General features: G+C 48.8%; 1 protein-coding gene across 1 annotated transcript; it reads left to right on the top strand.

Annotated features, from left to right (window-relative positions):
* Positions 1-110: 110 nt before the first annotated feature.
* Positions 111-24,112, top strand: LOC128337129 (V-set and immunoglobulin domain-containing protein 8-like). The gene is made up of 8 exons (XM_053277759.1): positions 111-5,314; positions 7,618-7,859; positions 10,246-10,424; positions 11,858-12,059; positions 13,663-13,827; positions 15,195-15,314; positions 18,116-18,350; positions 21,128-24,112. The coding sequence occupies exons 2-8, from the start codon at positions 7,811-7,813 to the stop codon at positions 21,588-21,590; spliced, it is 1,413 nt and encodes a 470-aa protein (XP_053133734.1). The 5' UTR covers positions 111-5,314; positions 7,618-7,810; the 3' UTR covers positions 21,591-24,112.
* The last annotated feature ends 1,009 nt before the right edge of the window (positions 24,113-25,121 follow it).

Consider the following 25,121-nt stretch of genomic DNA (forward strand, 5'->3'; position numbering starts at 1 on the left):
CCGTCTGGAGCTTTTGTTCTGCTCTGTGTCTGCCTTCCAGTCCGAGTCCCAGAAACTTGGTGTGTGGCGGGGGCTGTGGCTGTGTGACCCTGCTCCCCAGAGCCCTGCCGTCCGAACCATTAGAGACCCAGCTCCTGTGGGTCACATACACACGACGGGGGTCTCCTGCCCTGTCCTCTTGTGCCAGCGAGTGCTCGTTTCTGCATTCCCAGAAACTCGGCTTCCGGCTGAGTTTTGGGAAATGGCGGTCAGGTTCCTGGCCAGAAAGAAAGGTTATGAGAGACAGAAGCCTCCTTCATGGCCTGCACCAGGGCTGGGCAGCTTTGGCCTGCCAGCTGCTTTTGGACTACAACTTCCATCACCCCCAGCCAGTAGTTGGGGATGATGGGAGTTGTAGTCCAACAGCTGAAGGAGGGCCAAAGTTGTGCAGCCCGGTCTACAATGCTGCTTGGATGCTTTGTGGTCTAGGAGCCCTTGCCAAGATGCTGACCAGTACGCACACACGCACGCAAGTAGGGTGGCATCTCTCCTCTCCCAGTCCTGTGCCATGACTTGCTGTGAAGTTTGCAAAAACACACACACACACACACCCCGCCGGTGAAGCAAATGAAGGACTGAAGGTTCTGCAGAGTGGGGGAAAGTTTTGTCACCCTCCCCTCTGCATTTCACTGGACCGCCTGAGTGATCTTCCAGCTCCTCAGTGGCTGGAGCACTGCTGACCAGAAAAACAGCCCGAGCGGGGACGGTTCAACCGCTCCTCCTCACAGTCCTTTTGCTGAAACCTCCCCAGGCGGCCTTTTTTCATTTTGAAACGGCCATATCGGGGGCCATTATCCACGTCCGCCGTATATTGTCGAGCTGGCCCTTTGCGTCCCGCTATTTCCCCGCCTCTCAAACCGTGTAACGATAATCACTGCAGCAGTAGACAGGCCTGTCATAAAGGATTAGCTGAGATCAGTCCGGATTAGACATGACGGCGCTCTAAGTGATGGGGAAGCGTGCTGCAGGAAGCCTGGGAAGCCTGATGCTGGTGCTATCCAGAAAAGGCGAACTGCCCCATGACAGGTCGAGTGTTGCTGCTGGAAGGAGAGTGTCTCCACTCGAGAATGATTCGCAAGAACGGTCACTGAGCTACTACGAGGGCCTCGCCTCGGGTGAGACACCGAGACGAAACATGACTGGGCAGGATGTTGTGAGGAATTATGGAATATTCTGGAAGAAGAGAGGGAGGAAAGGAGGAAGTCGGGAAAACTCCCAGAGTGGCGAAACCCTATATTTCACAGCTTTGTTTTCACACTGGATCCAGATCCTGGAAGCCTGTCTCCTTCCAAAAAGACAAGTAGATTTAGGAGTTGCGTCCCTGTATCTTCAAGGAAGACAAAAGCATCTGAGATGTCTAATTTAGAAGAAAAAAAATTGACCCAAGGGAGACCTGGGTGATGCTTATAAAACCAGGAATGATATGTTTCTCGTTCCCTTGGAGTCACCTGGTGACACTGTTGGCAACAATCTGAGGGCTTGCAAAAGGAGGTGCATCTTTGCTTGCTGCACAGTCAACCTGTGGAATTCACTGCCACAAGGTGCGACAAGCCACCTTGAGTTGGCTTTAAAGATTAGACCAATTCATGGAAGAGGGTAGGTCTCTTGACCGCTATTCCCCTGGGTAGCTAAATGGAACGTCCATGTCCAGAGGCAGTCTATCTCTGAGTATCTGACAATGTGGGTAGACAGCAGAGTCCCTTTATGCCTGCCTTGGTGGGCTTTCAGGAAATCTGGCTGGGTGCAGCTGGAAACAGAAGGCAGCAGTAAGCAACCGGCCTAGAGAGGAGGGCGCTACTTTTTCCTCCAAGAGAACTTGAGCGCCCAGATGCCTGGATTTTAATCACGACGGCTATTAGCTGTAATGGCTAAATAAGAGCCTCCATGTCCAGGGGCAGTCTACCTCTGGATCATGAGGACAAACAGCGGAAGGGCAGTTGCCTTCATCCCCTGCTGCTGAGCTTCCCTTAGGAGTTGGGAAATCTGCCCAGTTTGCTGCCTGCAGCAAGGCTGCAGTAAATAAAACTCAGCCCGAGTCCTGGCAAGGCTGTAATTAAATTTCTTAGGTCCTCAGCCTGCCCAATGGCACTGCCAATTCTTGCCACATATTCATGGGCAGTACTCCCAAAAAAGAGGAAAACAAACAGCTGCGAGAGAAGAACTGCGGGAAACCAGCTTGCTTCTGTTCGAAATGTCTCGTGTATTTGATTTTTTCCCCCTGGCCAAACCGCTTCAGCTTGTGACGAGTGCCTCTTTACTCACTTAGGCTAATTTTAAATGTTCCTCTTTTGCATCTCCAAAACTGTTGACACTGAGGAACAAGTTTTGGGAGTTCGAGGAAGTCTAGGGAAGGCCTTGCACAACAGCCTTGCAAGGCGGGGTGTCTCCCAGTTGCTTTACTGGCCAGCACACTGGCTGCTGCTTCAAACTGAACGTGGTAAGGTGCTCTCCTCAAACTCACAAGTATCTGACCGGCCCGAATCCCAAGCTCTAATTAGAGGCCGATTTAATTAAAGTGAGCTCAGTGCTGTAGCAATTGGCATCAGCATAGGCCCAAGCGGGCCCCACCTAGAAGGGCTGCTCGAGAGAATGGAATGCTGACTTCCTGGAAAGTCGGCTTTCAGGTGCAGCAAAGTACCCGTCAGCGGCAGCCAGGCTCCCTGGGACTCAATGACCCCAGAAGCCTGCCATTGTCAAAGAATGCCTTCATCCTGAATTGCGCAAGTGGTGGTCAGGAGGCAAGGGGCAGTCTTCACAAGGCCGCTATTGGTTCAGGCGGGAGGGGGAGTTTTGTGGTTTCCTGTTTTGGATCCTTGAAGCGGAGAGCCTGAGGTGGCCCAGTGTGGACGTAGCATTCCTGATCTCCTAACCATGGTTAACCATTAGCAGTCGTGGTGGTGGGGAGCTAGGAGCAGGAAGAGCCAAAGCCAGACCCCCAATCAGCCATGAAGCTCACTGGCGAACTTCTGCTGATCTTTGTGTCTGCCTAACCCACCTCTTAGGGTGGTGGTTGAGGATAGAAGTGAGGGAAGACAACAATGGCTGATGCTCTGAGTTCCTTGGAGGAAGAGTGGGGATGGGGAGTAGTAAATGTTTCAAATCAGTATCCTACCTTGGGCTCATGAGCTTGCTCTTCCCTTCCTTTTTGGAACCACCCATGGTTAGCATCCCATGTGTGAACCAAGGTTTGGAAACCCCCCTTTTTTGCACACTAGTGTATGAGCTAACCATGGCTAGTGTCAAGACTATAGTGCATGTCACCTGGGTTATCTCCAATAAGGCAAGTAGGGGGCAATTCACATAAGATGAAGGGATCTAAGGAAGAGGCAAACACGCAAGTCACCTAGCACACTGAGTCACCTGGCCATGGTTCCAGGAGTGGGGTTCTCCGTAGGCTCACTTCTTCCCTCTTTCTCTCCAAATTCTCCCTTCCTTTCCTCTTTGGAGCCACACAAGGTTAGCGTTCCATGTGCAATCTGGAACTTGGAAGCCTAGTTCTAAACCTGCTTTGTACATCCAGGTTTGCAGCTAACCATGGTTACCGTTGCAACCGGCACACGAGTAACATCGCACCATTGTCAACTCCAAAAAGGCCAGGGAGTGGGATGCCTCTTACTTAGCACTTGTTCAGTGCCATCCAGATACATGGCGCTTTCCACAGAATGAAAGATTTGGTCCTTGCCTCAAGAAGGAGCTGGCATTCCAGATATCTCTGCAAGGGAGACAGCAGAGGAAGGAGAAGGGAGGCAGGGTGAGCAGAAAGTACCGGGGGAAAGAGCAACGGTTGCTTTAAATGGTGGATTTTCCGGTGGATTCGGAGATCTGTGGTGCAGCCAGAGAGAATCAGAATTTGCAGCTCCTGGTGAGGGGTTTTGCCCCATATTCGTTGGGCGAGCTATGCATCTTGTTGGTTTTCTTGCCTGAATTTGAGGCTGGGCCATGAATTTGAGATGAATGCCTGAAAGCCATTTGGAACTAGGAAGTGAAGATACCAAGTTGCTGTCTAACCCGCCTCATTAAGCAAACAGATGGATTTTTTTTTCCCTAGTAGTTGCCAGCCCTATGGCGGGTAATTAGGACTTCCATGGACAGAGGCAGTATACCTTGGAATGCCGGTGTGGGTGGCATGCAGGTGCTTGCTTTCATCCCCTGACCTGCCTTATTAAAGAAACAAAGGGGGGGGGGAATTAGTCAAATCTCATGTCTGTGTCAACAACTATTAGCTAAATGCAGCTTTCGTGGATTGTAGCATGTCCATTTGAATACCAGATGCTGGGAGACAAACAGCAGAGGAAGGCCCCCGAGCCTTGCTTGTGCACTTCTCGTCACCTGGCTGGTCACTGTGTTGAAAAAGATGCATACGTTTCCATCCACTTTGCTCATGCCCTTACTACCAACATTGAGCAGGGTTCCCATAGCCCTGTACGGTCTCTCATAATTACCTTGTGCAAATGCAGAAAATAATATTGGGCCGCAGGATTCAGCGTGCGGAGAAACGTAGCTTCCATTAAAAAAAAAAAGATCAAGGTTCTAGTCCTTAAGATTGTCTTTGACATTTTAAAGACATTTTTAAGGACTAGAAACTTGATCTTTTCCCCCTCCCCCAGAGAGGCAACCCAAAGAGCCTGTTGCAAGTACAGAACAATCAAAGGTCTTGCGGCACCTTAAATATGAACAGGTTTGTTCTGGTATTGGGCTTTCATGGGCCAGAGCCCGTCTGGAATCTCGGAAGCCTGGGGTGGGGGTTGTGTATGGGTCTGTGCATGATCCGTCCTGGCCTACCATCCAGGGTGGTTGAAAGGATCACTGAGCTCAGGCCTTGTGGAGCGTTCCCAAACACTCCTTCAAACCAAAGGATGCTTATTACTATTATTTTTCTAAGAGGACTTTTGAAACCAGGGAGGTACCTGAGCTGCTTCTGTTTTTATAGAGACCGGTTGGCCGCTTTTTGTGAACGGAGGGACGTCCCTGTGGAAACGTCTTCATGCCTTGCCTGTTCATTCAGCCCTCTGTGTGTATGTGTGCATCCCAATGCTCGTTTCCTCTGCCCTTTAAATTATATCTCCGTTTAGTTTGCAGAAGAGTCACCGCCAACTCCCTCCAGGGTGTCAAGGTAATTGCAGAGCTCAGGGTGGCTCCGCGGCAGAGTTCTCTTCCTTCTTGATCAGGGATGATAGAAAGGGAGTCTCGTCCGTCTCAGCGGGCCACGCCAGGGAGACACGCCCTTGCAGTGCTGGAGACTCAGACCGCATCGTAAGGGAGGCACGGAGTCAAGGTACCACACAGGATTGAGGCTGGGTGTGTGAGGCTACAAGCCTACTAGGGTGGAATGCTTAAGAGGGCTAGAATCAGGGCGCTCCAGCTTCAGATCTCCTCCCAGCTCACTGGGCATGTCTGGACAACCAGTTGCATTTCTCAGCCTAGCCTACTATGCAGGGTCGTTGTGACTCAGAGATAGGGACTTTGTATTTCGCCCTGCGTCCTTGGAGAAAGGGAGGGATAGAAATATACATAACAACAATCCAATACAGAATTTAAAACAGAGATTGTAAACTCCTTGAGGGCAATCTTTTTGCCTATGCATTTGCGGGGGGGGGGGGGAGATGCCCATCTGCTTAACATAGGACTCCAGTGTTTTAGTTGATTAACTGGTTAGGTTCATTGGTCAAAACTGTCTTTCTGTAAAAAGGAATTGAGCAGCAGATTTTTTTAAACACATGTTTACTTTTAATATAAATTTTGGGCGGTATAGAAATATTTTAAATAAATAATAATAAAGTCTAAAAAGTGCAGTAGCAACAAGTGCCCTCTTAAGAGCTGTTCTTATGAAACGATAGTTGCTCAGTGGTTTTTAAGAAACCATTGAAGATGCATCTTTTTAGAAAGACTTTTAAAGATCTTATCTCTGATAGGTTCTTAGTTCTCCACTTTTTTATTTAATTTGAAACTTGTAAGATTTGTAACTTGTAAATGTTACAAACGTTTTAGCCTGGTCTTCTGACTTATTAAAGCTAATTTTATTAGCTTTTTATTCTATACTGTATGTATTTTATTAAAAGTTGTATACTGGAGGGGTGGGGTTAGGGTTATTTTTGTAAATAATACTTAATCATACAAGAGGAATTCCCTCTTGTTTTAGAGGTGGGGAGTGCCTCTGTGACCTATACCGGCATCCTCTAAAAAAACACGAAGCGTGCCACAAACTTCCGATTCACAGTTTGTGTGGACTGATGAGTGGCTAAGTGGCTAAGGTTTCTTTAATTGGGTGACAGCATGAAACTGAGAAGGGAGGTGAAGAAACCAATTTCTTGGCCAGCTTGCAAAATCTTTTCCCTGCCTGACTCTTTGCAGTTAGGGCCAAGCAGGTCTTTCCCATCCCTCCACCGGCCTGTGAGTTTGTTCTGCCCTGTGTGTCCCTCCTCCTGGATTCTGATTTCATGGGGGAGAATCTCTAAAACCAGTTCTGGAATCTGAGTGTGTGTGGCTGGCTGGCTGCTGCTTACTGTTGACCTGCATCTCTTTCTGCTCTGGGGTGTCTGGTGGAACACTGCAGAGGGGTGATCTGGATGGGGTACAACTGCATGGAGATTTTGCCAGGGTTTTACTGATATATGCACGCACTCCTGTGCGTCATTGAAACACCCCACGGAAAGGATCTCTCACTTCAGCCGTCTGCACAATTGCGGCGAGATTGCTGAGAGTCCAGACAAAGGAAAGGGGCAGTACCTATGTATCATCTCCTAGGTTATAAATATGTCATGCTTGTAAATGAACGGGGTCTTGGACTTGAGCGAGAGCTATCCAGGACCTTTGCTACTATAGAGCAAATAAAGCCTTTACATCCTTCTCGGCTGGTGAAGTGTTTGGCAACTGACCCAGAAAAGAACCGCTCTTTGTTGGGGTACACCAATTGAAACACCCCACGGAAAGGATCTCTCGCTTCAGCCGTCTGCACAATTGCGGCGAGATTGCTTTCTTGCAGTGGTTAATCGACGTGCACATCAGGAACCTTTGGGGTAGAGAAGTGAGCTGGAAATTGGGGTTTACTAAGTGCTGTAAAATGCAAAATAAAAAAATGGAGCCGTGGAGGATTTGTCATCCCTCCATTCCACTTTGCAAACCAGATCAGGGAATGTGAACTTTTCAGGAGCACTCCTGTGTTTCCGTACCACAGGCAATTGGGGAAGTGGTAGTTTACCAGCCTGGCTTCAGGCTTGCAAATTAATTACTGAATTAATAAATTAAACTGAGCAAAGTGCCTCCTTGTTCACGTGCTGACTGCAGGGCCTGGCGTCCCGGAACCCACTCTGCCAGCCCTGGGGCTTGAAAGCTGTCGGCCATCTGTGATGCGAGGGTGGTCTTCTGTGTCTGCAGAGGAGATGCCTTTGGGTTTGCCTCGGGGTGTCGGGCCACACCTACGGGAGCTCCCCAGATCCCGACATGAGACCCGACTCTCATGCTTCCTGGGGTGTGTGTGTGTGTATGTGTAGAAATAACTGAGAGGAAAGTGTGTTACCCAATTAAGGGTGCTTAATGACTCCAAAGGAAACTGGGATGGCTCTGTGGCTCATTTGGCAGGTTGGAGGCACTCCGTCACCTGCCTCAGTCAACCCAAAGGAATCCTGACCTCAGAGAGGAAGCCAGTCCAGGGAGGTAAAAACAGAGCCGTGCTGGAGGAACTCGCTCACTCACTGCCTCTGACAGCCTGCAGGTTGCTTGGGATCCTGCTGCCCTCTCTCCCAGTGGTTGCCCAGAAAACCATCTGCCTGACATGGCACAGCCAAAGCAGGGTCAGCTCCTACTCTTCTGCCTCCTTCTAGGTAAGACCCCCCTTTTTTAATATCTGTGTTGTGCAACTGCAGACAGTTATAAGCAAAATCATTAAGATTATTTTGGGAGCCACAAGATCTCCATTCCTTCGCGATCAGGAAAAGGGGACTGGCAATTGCTGTGTTTACCTTTATATTGTATCGTCATCCCATCAGGGCTCTTTGGGGTTTCTTTTTTTGTGTGGGGGAGATGAGGCGGGGGTGGCTAGCATGTTCATTCCGGTTACCCCAATACGGTTGTGTTTTGCATTTCCCCAATGTTGGTTGAACAGTTTCTTTTCTTAACTGTATTTCCTTTCACATGTTTGCATTGACTATCGATGCTGCCTGCTTCTATGGTTTGTTGATATTCTGCATGCATATATATATATATATATATTGCACTGCAGAGACAATCCAGTTGGAACAATGGCAAATAAAACAAGAACATCGAGATACATTTGTGTGAAGTCTTTGTGCACTCGAAGCACTTTACAAACGCTTATTAACACCAAAAACACTGGATAAAGGGCATTCCTCCTAATGTCTGGTTTGTTTCTGCTTCTTGAATTCAGCCCACTGGTTCTAGTCTCTAGGAGCCCGAAGCAGCCTCATGTAGGAGTTCAAGGAATGATTTCCAGGCAAGCTGCTTCCTCCAGATTGCCTCCTTGGTATTTTGTTATCTAGCTAGCCCTAGAGGTGATAATAACCCTGTGTAGTAGGTGTCTTGCTTTTAGAGGTGGATACCTGAAGCTAAAGTGCAGTTTCTAAGCAATGGCTGCTCTTGCAAAAGGATTAGACAAATGGAGGTTATTCACCTGAGGGTATTGTTCATAAGTTAGAAACAAAGCCTCCCTAGTCAGAGGCAGTCCGTCTGTTGAGCAGGGGTGTGGATTTGTTCTTAATAAATGGAACCCAATCCAGATGGGGTCTGTTTGGGGTTGAACCTTCACGGGGACAAGTACCAGGAAATTTCCCCGGGAAATAAGAGACTGCAAAGGGAATGCTATCCCATCATTTTAATTATTGGATAGAGTTGGGAAACCTGTTGCTGATTTCTAATGATTACCATACCCCTCTATTATCCTAATCCCAAACAGCCATTCCAGTTTTCAGTGTTGGCATGCCAAAACACAGCTAGATGAAACGCAGGGAGAGAGGTTGTGTTCTAGCAAGCAAGCTTTATCAGATGAATCGGTTTCATTAGAGGCCAAGCCATCCTCTGACAGGATACTTGGGCAGCAAACAATCATGAATTTATTTCGCAGGGGCTTTTTCTCCTCTTACATTTTTCTAACCGGGCTTGAACGCCAGGCTTGATGGGTAGGCCGGTCTAAACATTGACATAAAGTGAGAGGGGCACCGTCCAGCTCCAGATTCCTCTGCAAGGAGCAAAGGGGTCCTCTGCAAGCCACCTTCCATGGGGTCCTGGATAGATCACCAGGCGGTCACTCCGCCAGCAACACACTCCGCCAGCAACACACAGGCAGTGCCCACCTGTGACTTCTTGGTTCCTGGAGTATGGCACCAAACTGCACCCCTTCCCTTCCCCTTTCTCTTTGGTTCCTTCCTTCCTTTTCAGATCCCTCCTTTTCCTTTCCTGTTAGAAAAGAGGAAACGTGTGTTTCAGTTTTGCCTTCCTTCCTCTGCAGCCCATCCATAGGAAGGTCCTGGCTAGGCTGCTATCCTGCCCCAAGGATGCCTACTGCCTGAAGCTTCCCGCTTCACCTTGCCTCATGGTTGGGATGGCCCTGACTAGGTGGTCCCATTGTGGATCGACAGTGGGTCTTTCTGAGGGCTCTGGGCACTCTCTGTCCTACCATCCCAGCCCCTGATGCAGGGGAGCCACAGCAGGAGAGAGGGCCTGCTCTCACCTCTTGCCTGTGGGCTCCCCAGAGGCATCTGGTGGGCCACTGTGTGAAACAGGATGCTGGACTAAATGGTCCTTGTGCCTGATCCAACTGGGCTGTTCTTATGTTCTTGACCAGGCAATTCTTGGCCTATATTTTCCCTTCTTTAAAAACCTTAAGAGTTGCACGGTGTTTCCTTTCTGTTTTGAAGGAGCCGACGTGGAAGATTGTTTGGGTTTTGTAAAAAGAATTCTTAATTTAGAAAAAACCAATAAAATTGGATGTTTTTGCTAAGTACAGGAGGACAGAATCCAGTCGCATTAGGCAGATGTTTGCTCGTGGGTGTCAAATTTGGTACAAGGCATTTGAGTCTAGTATGGAGCGGACGTTTGAGGGTCATCCACAAAAGATGCCCCCCGAGCCTGCAGGCACCAGAGATGGACACCACTTCTCAAGGAAATCAGGCCGCGTTGTTTTTAGCGTGGAACCCTATTGTCTTGAAAGAACCTGACTTACACAGCGTTGGGGGTGGTGGTCTGTCTTTTTAGCTGCCGGTTCGGCGGTGAGAATCAACGAAGAGGGGCAGAAAGTCATCTACGTCCCCAAAGGGGAGTCGGTCAACCTAGGCTGCCCTTTCTCTTCGGACCCAGAAGACAACACGCCCGACAACGACTGGGATATTGAGTGGAGGCAGGTGAAGCCGGGCCCACACCAGCAGGGCAACCCGGTGAGTGTTCAACCCGGTGTTCAACCCGGTGAGTGACTTCAGCCCCCCGGGCTGTGGTGGTGACGACAGGATTGTTCCCGAGCCTCCTCTGGCCGAGAGAAGCAGCAAGGCCCCTTGGAGTGTCTGCGGAAGCCCTGTGTGCTGCTCCCAAGAGGTTGTACGGCCGGTTCCAGTACGCTTTTACTACGCCACAAGTCCGGGGATGGGGCAGTAACTCAGGGGCAGAGCACCCGCTTGGCATGCAGAAGGTCCCTGGTTCACTCCCTGACAGCATCTCCAGGTGGGGCTGAGCAAGACTCCTGAGCCTGAAAGAGAGCTGCTGCCAGTCAAGGTAGCTGGTACTGAGCTCAATGGATGAATGATCTGACTCTGTAGAAGGCAGCTTCATATGTTCCTAAGCGCAGAGGAGCCTGTTTCCAAGTGAACGGCTTTCTCCGTTTTTAGTGTGTCTAGTGGACAACATCGAAGCCAGTTAATCAGGAACATAGGAAGCTGCCTTCTGCAGAGTCCAGCCCTTGGTCCATCTAGCTCAGTATTGTCTACCCAGACTAGCAGCGGCTTCTCCAAGGTTGCAGCAGGCAGGAATCTCTCTCAGCATTATCATGGAGATGCTGCCAGGGAAGGAACTTGGAACCTTCTGCTCTTCCCAGAGCGGCTCCATCCTCTGAGGGGAATGTCTTACAGTGCTCACACATGGAGTCACCCATTTCAGTGCAAACCAGGGTGGGCCCTGCTTAGCAAAGGGGACAATTCATGTTTGCCACCAGAAGACCAGCTCTCTTCCCTATTTGTCAAGGTACAAGAGAGAACAGAGCAGGACTGGAATCAGTGAGACAAGTTAGTCGTAGTTTCAGGGTATGCTGGTCAAAGACCGAAATAAAGCTCATCGATTGTCGTTTCAGTGGGATGTAGTTGTGACTTAACTTAAGTCTGGATGCACCCACAGTGGGGCTAGCTGGTTCTTGTAAGCTGCTTTGCGGGACTGAAAGTTGGACGGTATAAACACTTCATTAACCTTGCAGAGGAGTGCAGCTTTTATCGAACCTGGACTCCCAGGGGGGGTGTGGTTCTGCCTCGATGCCCTTCTGATAAGACTTGTGTTCAGCTTCTGACATCTCTCCTCCAGTTTAATTCTAAAATGAAAAAACCATGATGTACTCAATTTTTGTTGAGCCGTTAGCATAATTTATTCTGGGTTCCTTAGGCGTGGGAGGGGCAAGTGACTTTTCTAACTCTTGCCACCTCTCGGGCTTCTGAGACTTGGTTGTCTGTACGGTGTCTGGAAGACCTGTGTGACGACGGGGTCTAGGCACTTACATGGAGCTCTGCAGGTCACACTACCTCCACTGTTTGGCATTTGAGTGACCTTGTGGCCCACGCCCAGCACTGACTGCTCTTCTCTGTCTGAAATATTTTTGGTTTTTTGCCACTAGTTGTTGGGATACCACGATCACCGCGTCATCCATGGTGGGCCTGCTGATCTCCAGCAGAGGGTGGGGTTCATGTCTCCTGACCCGAGTCAGTATGATGCCTCGATGCAGCTTCGTGACTTACAGATCGCCGATTCAGCCACGTATGAATGCACGGTGAAGAAAACCACAGAGGCCACCCGTAAAGTCACGATTACTGTGCAAGGTGGGTCTTGCTGGGTCTTAATTTGGGAGGTGAGCTGTTCTGCTCCAGCTGGTGGCAGTGGGTGGGGGGCTTTCAGCTCCATCCCTCAGGGGACACCGTTTTAATTTATTATTTTTTAAAGGGGCTAAAATATGCTTGGTGCTGTACAGAACTACAGTGCAGGTCCCTCTCTTCAGACGCTCAGGTTAAAGAAATGATGAAAATGGAGAAAGAACTTGGAGTGTAAAAAGAAGAATTGTAGCTGATAATTTTAAAAGAAAAATAAAGTGGGTGAGGGGACACCTAGGTATCTCACTTATGATTCATTTATTTGATATATTTTTATACCACCCCATCTAAGTAACTCTAGGTGGGTTGCAATAAATAAAAACCAATTAATTAACCAATTAAAATGTTTATTTAACATAAATGGCAAGTATCTGGTTTTACAATGAATATGCAAAATTATATTTTTTTGGAAAAGTGGTTAGTTTAGTATGTGGACCCAGCAACAACATGGTATAAGAGACTGTTTAGGACTTGATTCCATCTTTATTTCATGAAACGAGAAGAGGGATATGGTTGTGGGAAGTGGTTCCCCTACATATGCTATGCAGGGAAAAATCAGATGCCTTTTAGTGTTGGGTTTGGTCTGTAAAACAGGATACTTGCTTGACCTTGTCTCTGGGTGCTGCCAGGTTAGAACTGATTCCGTTTCCCTGTGCCTCCAACAAATTGGGAGTGTGATGATAACACATATGATAAATTTTATTATGAGCTTAGGTCAAATCAAATGCAGACATCAGTACAAAATAAAAGTACAGGGAAACCTTGTTATCCACAGATTCATTGTTCACAGATTTGTGTATCTGCGGCCAGGTAAAAGATACCTGGCCTCGGCATACGCAGGGCAGGGGGACACGACGACCTTGTGCATTGTGTTTCTCGGAGCCACAAAACGGCTTCCATTTTTAAAAGAAGTGGCGATTTCCAGCCGATTTTCGGGCATTCCGGGTGCACAACACGACACAGGAGGATCAGCAAAGCATGGTAAGAAGCTCCCCTCCACACATATCCCCTCCACATTAGATTGAAAATCAGCATTTTTTGGCATTTTTCTGGGGACCTAACCCCCAGTTCCCCATTAAAACAATGCCTCGATATGCATGGTTTCCATATCTGCGGTATAACCGCAGAATAGAACCCCCACGAATATCAGGGTCCTCCTGTAAATGGAATAAACATTTCATACCAACCGATGAGAAGTGCAGTCCGCATTCATCACTGATGCTATCTTGACCTAAGGGTCGGTTGTTAGTTATTGTTGAATCTCCACCACCACCACCACACAGAATGTAGCTACATCATGCTGTTGGCAGTGTCTGCCTGATAACAGGAGCATAATGTAGAAATTTTCCGAGCATCCAGGAATACCCAGCAGCAAGGGGGTTCCAAGTCTGCTGCAGGAATACTTCTAAAAAGGGCAAAATAGTATGCTGAATGCACTCGACCGTCCCTGCTCAGGTTCTGTTGGCCAAGCGAGTCCAAGGGGGAGTGTGTAACTGGCGGACAGTTCTGGGCATAAAAAGGACTCACAGTCCTGACGACAGTCTTTCCACCACAGAAAGACCATTGGCACCCGAGTGCTACATCATTGGCGACATAGCCTATGGACAAGACATCACCCTGCGCTGCATCTCTTCTATGGGCTCCCCGCCTCTCCAATACCGCTGGACCATGACGCATGGGAAGCAGTTCCGGGACTGGATTCCTGGTAGAGGAACAGTTGGTGAGTGACAACATCAGGGGGGTGGGGGGAAAGGTAGCGGGGATGTCCTCCTGCATGTCTGATGGAGGACTAGGACGGTGTTGGCGGCAATGCAGAATTAAGCCTGTGGAACTTAACTGTGGAACTCCCTCCCACAAGATTTTGCGATGGCTGCAGCTTTTCTTTCTAAAGGCAGCTTTTCTTTCTAAATGGAACTGGGTAAACTCACAGAGGAGGTTGGGTATTTCGAGGACTTTTAACTACAGTAATGAAATAGAGCCTCATCTATGCACAGAAGTAGTCTATCTTTGAGGACTAGGTGCTTGAGGACTAGGTGCTGGAACAGGGAACAGTCTTTGTTTGCCTCCCCCTTATTTTAACAAATGTCTCAAGGCAGTTCACACAAACAAATAAAATGTTCTCTCTGTGTCAGTATGGAGTTGGAGCCAAGATTAAACCATGATTTGTCGTTTAGACATCACGCAGTACCATGGTTAGGACAGGCCATCCAGTTTTAAAGCCTGGGTTCAGCGCATAGTTTGCCTGAAATAAACCATGGTTATTTGGCTGGCACAGAACCAGGCATGTTTATGGACCATGGTTAGACAAAATAAACCGTGGTTGTTTGAGATGTCAGAACCAGTGTCAAAATGGCATACAGATCATAACATAAAGTGACCTCTTGTGAATGTGTTCTTCCTCGGAAGCACTATCTTTCTAGTCTTACATTTTAATGTCATGGGCAGGCCAGAAAATTTTTATACTTCCTTTTTCCTTTCTGATTCTAATACTGAAATAACTGTTAAAGTGGCAGAATTTTGTGTGATGGCTTGTGCTATTAGGAAACAGATGGTTAATTTTTTCAGCTAAATGTAGTAAGGGCATAGGTGTCATTATATTAGAGAGAGTTTTTTGGGAAATGTATTGCCAATTCTGCTCACCTTAAGTGGCACGGCAGGGAAATGCTTGACTAACAAGCAGAAGGTTGCCGGTTCGAATCCCCACTGGTATTATATTAGGCAGCAGCAATATAGGAAGAGGCTGAAAGGCATCATCTCATGCTGTGTGGGACATGGCAATGGCAAACCCCTCCTGTATGCTACCAAAGAAAACCACCGGGCTCTGTGGGTGCCAGGAGTCGAAATCGAGTTGACGGCACACTTTTTACTTTATTGCTATTTCTGCATGTGTATATGTCTGTACTTTTTTTATTGTTGGTCCTGGACTGCAATAAATTAATTGGATTCGATATGTTTTAATGGAGAAGCCAGTTTCCTTCCGAGAAGTGGCTACCCAGTGGTGCTCAGCCCAGTGTGACAGAATGCTAGAAAATCACGAGCGGGTAGCTCTGAGAAATCGATGCTTAACCCTCCCTTTCTTCCCGCCAGGCTCTGTCCCCGGCGACTATCACATCTACGACTTGTGTGATGACGATGTAGGAACCTACCAGTGCAGTGTGGGCAACAACGTGGGCATTGCTTATTGCTCGGTGGAGATCAGCTTCAACGGTAGGAGAGGCCAGGAGCTCGTTGTCCAGGCAGAAAGCTCAATAATTCTAGTATAACTGTCAGGGACAGTGCAGAGAGGAAGACCCGGTTTCTTTTGAAAGAGCTGCACTTCCCTCTTGCAGAAAAACCTTCTCCAGGGGGTCAATGGGAAAGGGGCATACTCTGATGGGTTTGGTATTTATCTAGAGGGGCTGGAGGGGTGTTCTAGGGGCTTTTTTCTCTTCTCCCCCCACCCCCTCTGTCCATTTTTGCCAACCTGCTGAAGCATTTGGGAATCCAGAGAACTTTTACGCTTGCTGCTGCAAACTCTGTTCTGTTTGGGTTGGTCCTAATAAACAACCTGCAAGACAGTAGACTTCGGATTCCTTCTGTAGGATGTAAGAGGAGGAGGACAGGTGCTTAGGCGGTGATTCTCGGTGTGGGAATTAATGAGAGTATCCATGGCAAGTTTAATGAATGAATGAATGAGAGTATCCATGGGTGCTCCTGTTAAACCACCCCTGTTTACCGTGGACAGATCCTGTTTTCCGGTACCCATCTTGTGAAAAGGCTCTTGGGGTGAGCTACTAAGTGTTGCGGCCCTTCTAGGTTCAGCTGGTGGGAGGGATCCATAAGTTCTAGACCCCCCAGTTCCCCTGGTGGTCTCTAGAAGAGGTGCGTGCCTCTTGGCTCTAGTACGCATGAGAACAGAAGCGTGCATATGAACGCTAAGGCCCCAGGCCCACAATTCACAGCCAAAGGCCATGGCAGCTGAAGATGCTGGGAGTTGTAGTCACCAACCAGAGATTTTCTACTCTGGAGGGAAGAAAATTCAGGTCTCCAAACAGGCTGCGGACGCATCTGTGAGGGGTGCTGTAGCTGAGGTCTGCACTAAGCAGTGGGGTAGACTGTTAACTGGCCTCAACAGGTTTGCCGTTGGGGATGCCTGAGAGTGAACTCTGCTGTCGGGCAGTGTCTTTGGCTGACAGTTCTGGGGAGGGGGCACTTGGTTCTTAAGGACTGAAAGGTCCCCCTGGAATAAGAGAGGCTTGGCCACCTGGTTGGGAGTGGGTTTAATGGGGGAGTGTGAGCTGGCACCGTCCCCCTCCTTTCCCCCCCACCCCTAGTCAGCACTGTTCCCTCTAACAGGGATTACCAGATGTTGACTACAACGCCCACAATTCCCAGCCAAAGGCCTTGGCAGCTGAAGATGCTGGGAGTTGTAGTCATCAGCATCTGGGAATCAGAGGGAACCGTGCTGGCTGGGGGTGTCTGTGTGGTGAGCCAAAGAGAAATAGCTGACAGGTAGCAGAGAGGCGGAGAGAGCTGATGGGCGAAGACAGAGGCAGGCAGGTTTTTAGAATGAACCCACTAAGCACGACAGCTGTGAATCACCTTGGGGCTGGTTCTCTGGAATATGATGTAACCTGCTGGTGATTGATGGGAGTGCTCCCCTGTTTCACCTCCATTGAGGACTGACAAGAGGAGGTACTTTTTCATGCAGCACAGAATTAATCTATGGAATTCTCTGCCATGGGATGTGGTGATGGCCACCAGTTTGGATGGCTTGAAAAGGGGCTTAGACAGATTCATGGTGGACAGGTCTAGTAATGGCTACTAGTCTGGAGGCTGTGGGCCTCCTCCAGGCACAGAGGCAAGATGCCTCTCAATCCCAGTTGGAACATAAGAAGCTGCCATATACTGAGTCAGACCATTGGTTCATCTAGCTCAGGATTGTCTTCACAGACTGGCAGCGGCTTCTCCCAGGTTGCAAGCAGGAATCTCTCTCCGCCCAATCTTGGAGATGCTGCCAGGGAGGGAACTTGGAACCTTCTGCTCTTCCCAGAGCAGCTCCATCCCCTGAGGGGAATCTCTTGCAGTGCTCACACAACGTCTCCCATACATATGCATCCAGGGTGGACCCTGCTTAGCTAAGGGGACAAGTCATGCTTGCTACCACCAGACCAGCTCTCCATCCTTCAGCAGCCCAAGGCCTCAAAAAGCAGGGGAGCCATAGCAGGAGAGAGGGCATGCACAGACCTCTTACCCGTGGGCTCCCCAGAGGCATCTGCTGGGCCACTGTGTGAAACAGGAGGCTGGACTGGATAGGCCTTGGGCCTGATCCAGCAGGACTGTCCTTATGTTGATCTGATGCTGGGCTGGTAGATTAGTAAATATTAAACCAGAGCTGCTCAGCTTCAACCCTCCAGCTGTTTTTGGACTTCAGCTCCCATCATCCGCAGCCACAGTGGCCAAGAGTCGAGGATTATGGGAGTTGTAGGCCGACTGCTGCAGGAGGGCCAAAGTTGAGCACCTGGTATTAAAGCAAGTATTCCAAAGAGGCCAGCCGCCTTGCAGTGATCTCCCCCCTGAGGCCAACGGGTACCCAAGTAGCACTGGGTCCCTGGAACTCCTTGCCTCTTGGAAAAGCAGGGAGCAAAAGCAGGTCACGATGTGATAGCAAGGGAGGGAGGGCCGTTGCAGCATCAGCCAAGACCGCAGAGGCAGGCCACCTGGCCTCGCCTCTCCAGATGTTGCTGGGCTATGATTCCCACCACCCTCTGCTGCCCCTCATGGTGCCTGGGGGCTGCTGGGAGTTGCAGTTCAGCCCCAGTTGGCGAGCCAAGGTAGGATACAGGATACGGCAGGCAGAACGGGGTCTGGAGGAAATAGGCAGGATGGAGGGAAACTGGGGTGGCGGTCTTGGATCTGGGGATGGGGCCAGCAGCACACACACGCACACCCCGCTTCCCCCTGCGAAGTGCCCGAGAGGGAAGAAGGCGGATTTCAAGCCCGTCCTCTGCTTGCTCTGCCCATTGCAGGATTCAACCGTGGCTGGATCATCGGGGGCTCCATCCTCATCAGCCTCCTCGCCCTGGCGCTGATCATCGGGGGCATTATCTGGTGCTGTTGGTGCTGCTGCTGGGGGAAGGGCTGCTGTGGGGGTTGCCTGGGCTGCTACTGCGGGACGGACTACTGCTGGGACTGCTGTTGCAGCTGCTGTCGCGGAGGCCAGAAGCAGGAGCAGTGTGGCGAGACCAAGGCCAGCGAGATCTGGTGAGCGGAGCGGATGGGGCCGGCCTGGCTTGCCCTCTGCGGGCGCGCCTGTTTTCCTGGGGTACACCTGTGGAACTTATAGTTACAGTCATCCCTGGGCAACCGCAAGGGTTCTGTTCCGGGAAAACCTCGCCGTTGGTGAATTCGCGGTTGGCGACGCATTGAAATCAACGGCAAACGGGGTTAGGGGAATCGTGGTCGTGAAAGGACCGCAAAATACAGTAAGAAAAAGGAGGAAAAAAATCTCTGAAAATCACCCCCTAAAATCATGAAAAACACCCCCAAATTGCCAAACTATCTCACCAATCTGTGGATACTCGGGTTGCGGTTGGCGAAACCTGGCACAATTTCCCAGACGTGGATGCTCAAAATCGCAGTTAGGAAGCCTGCAGTTGGCCAGGGATGACTGTATTTATTTATTTTATTGTTCCACTTATATACCGCTTTTCATTAAAATAATCTCAAAGCGGTTTACAGTATAGTTAAAACAAGGCACAATTAAAACACAAAAAAGGTACAGCTGATCTCAGAAATTAAAATACGTAATTAAAGTCCAAATTAATTACATTTAAATTAAAAATTAAAATTTAATTAAATTTAAATTATTTTATTTTATTTTTACTTTAAATTTAATTAATTAAAATTATACGAATATAAAAAAATGATCTCTCTTTAAAAATCTAATAACCCATAAAAACAGAAATAATAACAACTGTGAGCCCTTTGGGGACAGGGGGAGCCATTTTATTTAATTATTTATATCTATGTAAAACCACTTTGGGAACTTTGGTTGAAAAGCGGTATATAAATATTTGTCGTATTCGTAAAACCTAAAGCGGAAGCAGTAATGAACCGGGCAGCATAGAAGTCCACCATGCTTGTGCAGTTGTGAAATCAGGCCGTAGGAACCTAGGAAGCTGCCATATACCGAGTCAGACCATTGGTCTACCTAGCTTATTATTGTCTTCCCAGACTGGCAGCGGCCTCTCCAAGGTTACAGGCAGGAATCTCTCTCAGCCCTATCTTGGAGATGCTGCCAGGGAAAGAACTTGGGACCTTCTACAGCCAAGCAGACAGGTGCTCTTCCCTGAGCAGCCTCACCCACTAAGGGGGAATCTCTTATAGTGCTCACACATGCAGTGACCCATTCCAATGCAAACCAGGGCAGACCCTGCTTAGCAACAGGGTCAATTCATGCTTGCTGCCACAAGACGGGCTCTCCATCCTTCAGCAGCCCAAGGCCCCAACAAGCCTCTTCTTGGCTGTTTTCTGGGTAGCCTCTCCACCGACACAAGAGGAAAGGCAAGTTATAAAAAGAGTATTTTGTATAATATTTTACACACAAGGATAATTATTTTGACTCCCAGCCTTTTATTATCATATTCTGAGCATAAGCATCTAAACAACTAGGTGTTTTACAGTTGATAGCAGACGATAAGCTGCCAGTTCTGTTGACAACTAATAAGCAAGAGATAAAATTTGTGAAGGAGGTGGGAGACAGCAAACTGTTGTGCGTGGAGAAGGGCTGGAGAGACACAGGTTCAAACCTCCACTCAGCCAGGAAGCTCACTGGGTGGTTTGGGGTCAGCGGCCCTCTCTCGGCCTGGCCGACCTCTCAGGGTTGTTGTGAAGGTAAAAAGGTGGGGAAATCTGCACAGAGTAAAACATGGACTAACAATTAGTCACGAGCAAAAGAAACATCCCAAGCCGATCAGAAGAAAGGAATGAAAAACGAGGCCCAGAACTGGGAGATGCAAGCAGCAACACCTAGATTTTATGAGTAATAATTGTGGTCCGCCAGGAGCTTGGGAAGAGCAAGCCGTGAATTCCTCAGTCGGCTGTAATGCACCCCTCCCTTCCCGTAACAGTCGGGAGCTCCAAAGCGGATGCCATTAACAGCCTCCATTTCCTGGTCAGGAGAGAGTAATAGGCACTCTTTGTGTTCTTGCGATCGAGGGATATGACATTGATTCACAATTACAGACAGGTTACACGAGCAGGATGCTTTCTTCCCCAAATGGCGGGCAACCCAAGCAAGATCCAGGACAGGGCAAAGCCAGCTCTCTTTCCCTTATTAAGCCCACAGGTGGCATGAAGAGGTTTGACACATCCATGGAGGTCTAGCTATCACTCTTAGTCATGCTGGCTAGATGGAACCCCTGTGTTCAGGGGCACTCTACCTAGAATTCCCACAGCTGAGAAGTTACATTGGGAAACGGTTGGCTTCCCAGAGGCATCTGCCCGGAAACCAGGATGCTGGACGGATGGACCTTTGGTCCGGTTCAGGAGGGCTGCTACTGTGAGGACGGTCTGTTGCCAGCCAGGCGTCTGCCCCTCTCAGCAGAAAGCAAGGATTCTTTCTGTGTAGCTGAATGGTAGCTGCAGGGCGGTTTTCTCCAGCTTCTACCCAGGGACGCCTTCAGGGGTTCTTAAGTAAGTAAGTTGTGCCGTCGAGTCGGTGTCGACTCCTCCGGGCACCCACAGAGCCCTGTGGTTGTCTTTGGCAGAACACAGGAGGGGTTTCCCATGGCCTCTTCCCGCACAGTGTGAGTCGATGCCTTACAGCATCTTCATATATTGCTTCTGCACAGCGGGGATTCGAACCGGCAACCTCGGGCTTGCTAGTCAAGTCATTTCCCCGCTGGCCCATTAGGTGGCTTCTGGGGTTCTTAGGTGGCTGCTACCCACGAGGCACCACAGGCTGTCGAATGGCACCCGCTACCCACTTTCCGCCTTGAGCTGACGGCGGTGTGTTTTCTCCTTCCCTCTCTTTGCAGCGTGGATGCCGACGCGCCCCCGAGCAGGCCCTGCAGCCAGGCCTTCAGCCGGGTGAGCAGCCTCCATTCCCTGCTCGGCTACCAGACGCGGACCCCGCAGTACGCCCAGTGCCGCAAGTACGCGCCCCCCATCGTCCAGGTCAAGATGACGTCTCCCCCCGACAGCGACGTGAGCATGGTCCTGACGCCGGAGATCCCGTCTCCCCCCAGCTCGGAACAGGGCGACGCCGCTGACCCCTTCTACCCTGTGAAAGGGAGGGACCCCTACGCCCCTGGGGACTACACCAAGGGGGAGAGCCGCGACATCTCCACCCCGCGGCCCCACATCTACTCCAACCCGCACCAGTTCTCCACGGTCACCTCAGACCCCGGCTGCGTCCGCTGGAAAAATGGAGACACCAAGGCTTACAAGGGGGCGGTCACGATGATGCGGTCACCCAGCAAGGAGGGGCTTTTGATATAAGTCGGACGTGGGGCGTTGGGGAAGGGCGGGGGGAGGGACATGATGGTGGTAAGTTCCGCGCTTAAGAAACTGCTGTCTGCGGAGTCAGAGCCTTGGTCCACCTGGCTCTGACCGGCAGCAACTCTCCAGGGATTTCAAATGGGGTCTTCCCCAGCCCTGTGTGGAGATGCCAGGGATTAAACCTGGGACCTTCTGCTAGCGAAGCCGATGCGCTCCCACTGGGTGACCGTCCCTCCCTTTCAGTGTTTCCGATTTCCCACCCTTCAACTCTGGGGCCAGAGATCTCAGTTTGTTGGCCAGCATGGGATGCAATCAGCATCCATTCCCTGTCGTCATATATGAATTAATGAACGATGTCCCATGTGTTGGACACCCACAGTTAGGGTTAGGGCCGGGTAGGGAAGCCAGGGTTTGACTCCCCACCAGGTACCTTGTCTACCTTGCAGGGGTGTTGCAAGGATTCTTAAGGAAATAATGTACGTGTAAAGCATTTTGTTCCAAAGTGCTATACACATGCTGAGTATCTCTCTCTCACACACCATGCACAATTCTATAGACTTCTCTCTTGTCTCCCCTCAGTTGCCTTTTTTCTAAACTAAAAAGACCCAGATGTTGTAGCTTTGCTTCATAAAGAAGAAGATGTCCTAGGCCCCTGAAGCAAACTCCCCTCTCTCAGCCTCTCTTCCACAAATGCAATACGGGTTTTTTTTGTTTTTTGTTTAATTACCCTAAAGGGTTGTTGTGAAGATAAGACCTATGAAGCACTATACAAATGCTAAGTATTATTTTGGTGGCAGCTTTGAATGTTTACTGGAAAAAACTCCACCACAGATGCGAAGAGGCAGTATTAGAAGAACAGCATTGCACATTGTGAAAACTGCTTGATCTTTCACGAGCATCTTTTTATACAGAAAAGGACTGCAGACTCTAGAAGCAGCCCATCCCAAGGCTTGGTTCCTTGGAAGCAAATCCCACTCAATTCAGGGGGGCTTACTCTCGAGTAAATGTGCATAGACTGTACCCCCTGGTACAAATGTCTCACTAAATGAAGTGGGCGGGGATCCATGTTTTGAGACCGCATACGTTCTCTGGCGAGATACAGTTGATCACGTACTGATGTCAGTTGTTTGATTTGTTAACAGCGTGGCCGTTTTAAATGTTTATTTTGGAGGCTGTTCTCAGTCCAGAAGCTGGGATTTTAAGAACTGCATATCAGACAGCATTTTCATTGTTACGTGTGTGTGTGAGTGTGTATGTTTTGTGTTGTTAAGTTCTTTTTAAGTGTTACTCTCCTGCAAGTTTCCCAAGAATACGTATTTGTTTCTGAGATGTTTCCTCTGAACAAAAGCAACATGGCTGGAAACATGTTTGGAACTTTAAATTTATTTCATTGTGTTGTGGTTCAATAAATCACCTGTGTGCCTTATTGATGGACTAATTTTCATGGGGAGGGCAGTGGGAAAACGCCAGAGTCCCAAATTTCCCCTTCCAGATGCTTTTTGCAAAAATGCAGCCAGTCGCAGATCTCTGGAATCTTGTCTGTGGCCCTCAGACTAACCTACCTCAAAGGGTTGTTGTGAGACTAAAAGCAGGTGGTTACCTTGCACTGCTTTACAGGAAGGGCGGGATAAAAACTGAGCAGTAAATAAGCAATGTTTTGTTTTCTGCTATTTGTCCTGGCTTTGAGATGAGGATTTTTGATTGGCCTGAGTCATCTGAGTGACTACATCGTGTGCATTGTCTTTGAGATTGAGATCCACCTATTGGTGGCTTTGGCTGCAGCAGAATTAACACCCAGCTAGATAAAAAAACACACACCACAATTTTGTTCTTTCCCAGGCACCTAATTTCCAAGGCCGAGGTAGTAATTGAGAGATGAGGCTTGGCTAGTGCTTAATTAAAAACAAAAATAAAATGATAACAAAAATAACACACTAAGCCCTAGTTACGTCCTGTCTTCCGATTACTACCTTGGCTTTGGAAAATGAGGTGCTTGGGAGAAGAAACAAAACTATCCGTTAATCTGTTTTTTTTCCGGTGGGTTAGTGATGCATCACTTGGCTGCAACCAAAACAAATGTTGTCTCTTCAAAGGCGATAGAACTGAACTACAGCAGGAGCTTTTTCTGCACTAGAGAGCACTTTGTTAGATACATGCAAAGTGGTCACCTTAGGGCAGGGCTGCCGATGTTGGACTACAACTCCCATCATCCCTGACTCTTGGCCACTGTGGCAGGGGATTATGGTAGTCCAGGAAAATGGGGGGCGGTGGGCAGTTGTGCCTTAGGGGGTAACTCTGGGTTCATTCCAACATCAAGAAGAAACGTGGTTAAATCTTGGTATGTGGAAATGGCTTGTTGCAAAGAAAAAGATTTACCAAGTAAAAGATTGTGTTTAAGTGTATTGTTGTTGTTGTTATTATTATTATTTCTGTTGTTGTAACTTGTCTTATTGTGAGCTACCCTGGCCATGATTTTGTGGGAAAGGGGGTGTATAAATAAATGTGATTGGTTGACTTTAAAACATTACAAGTAGGAGTATCTTCTTTTCAGAGTTGCTTCTGTGATGGTTTACATCTGGTTGCCCAGCTGGAATTGAGCAATGCCTATGGGAAAGTGGGAAAGGATTGGTGGGATCTGTTTGTGTTTTTTTTAATATTCAAATGCTAATTTTGAAGCTCACTTAAACGGATGCAATGCCTTTAATCAAGAGAGGACATTATGACCTTTGCATATGGTATTTTCTACCCCACTTTTCTTTCCTGCCAGGCCTCAGGCTGGTATTTCAGTCTGTCCAGTTAAAGAAGTGGGTAGGCCCCAGGGGGAGAATCATCACTTTGGAATTTCCTAAACAGTTTCATTAAAAAGCATTTTTGTCAGGCAGTATTCCCCTGCCCCAGTGTCCAGGGGCTGGATAGGCCTGTCACTAGCAAACAACAGGAGTCACACCTGCTCTCTTTCCTTGGGTCACTCGGGATTCCTTCCTAGCCCCCTCCCTGCGCACCGTCGGCCTTTAGCAGCTTGCTTAATTTCTTTCTTCCTGCAAACTTGAAAATCCGAATCAATGCATCAATAAAACAAAACCCTCGAGGCCCAGGAAAACATCCAGAAAACAACAACATTGTTTACAACAAAAGCAACAACAAAATTATAAAGAACAACATTGCCTGCATGTGGCAATTAATTAAACCCACGGGCTGGTGAACTTCACACAACAATCAGCCACACCAATAAGAGAGTTCAGATCCACTTAGATAAACAGAGGAAACAGCCGCATACCAGGGATAAACATAGTGCGTGGTGTATGACAAAACCAACAACTATCCCGCCTTTCTGTACTTCATACTGCTTTTCAACTCCCCCAAAAAGCTGAAGAAGATGGACTCCCCCCTGTTCCAATGGAACAGAAGGTCCCAAGTCCTCTCCCTGGCAGCATCTCCAAGATAGGCTGAGAGAGACTCCTGCCTGCCACCTTGGAGAAGCCGCTGCCAGTCTGTGTAGACAATCCTGAGCTAGATGGACACCAAGGGTCT

This window comes from Hemicordylus capensis, chromosome 14 (assembly GCF_027244095.1).
Source record: "Hemicordylus capensis ecotype Gifberg chromosome 14, rHemCap1.1.pri, whole genome shotgun sequence".
Classification (NCBI taxonomy): domain Eukaryota; kingdom Metazoa; phylum Chordata; class Lepidosauria; order Squamata; family Cordylidae; genus Hemicordylus; species Hemicordylus capensis.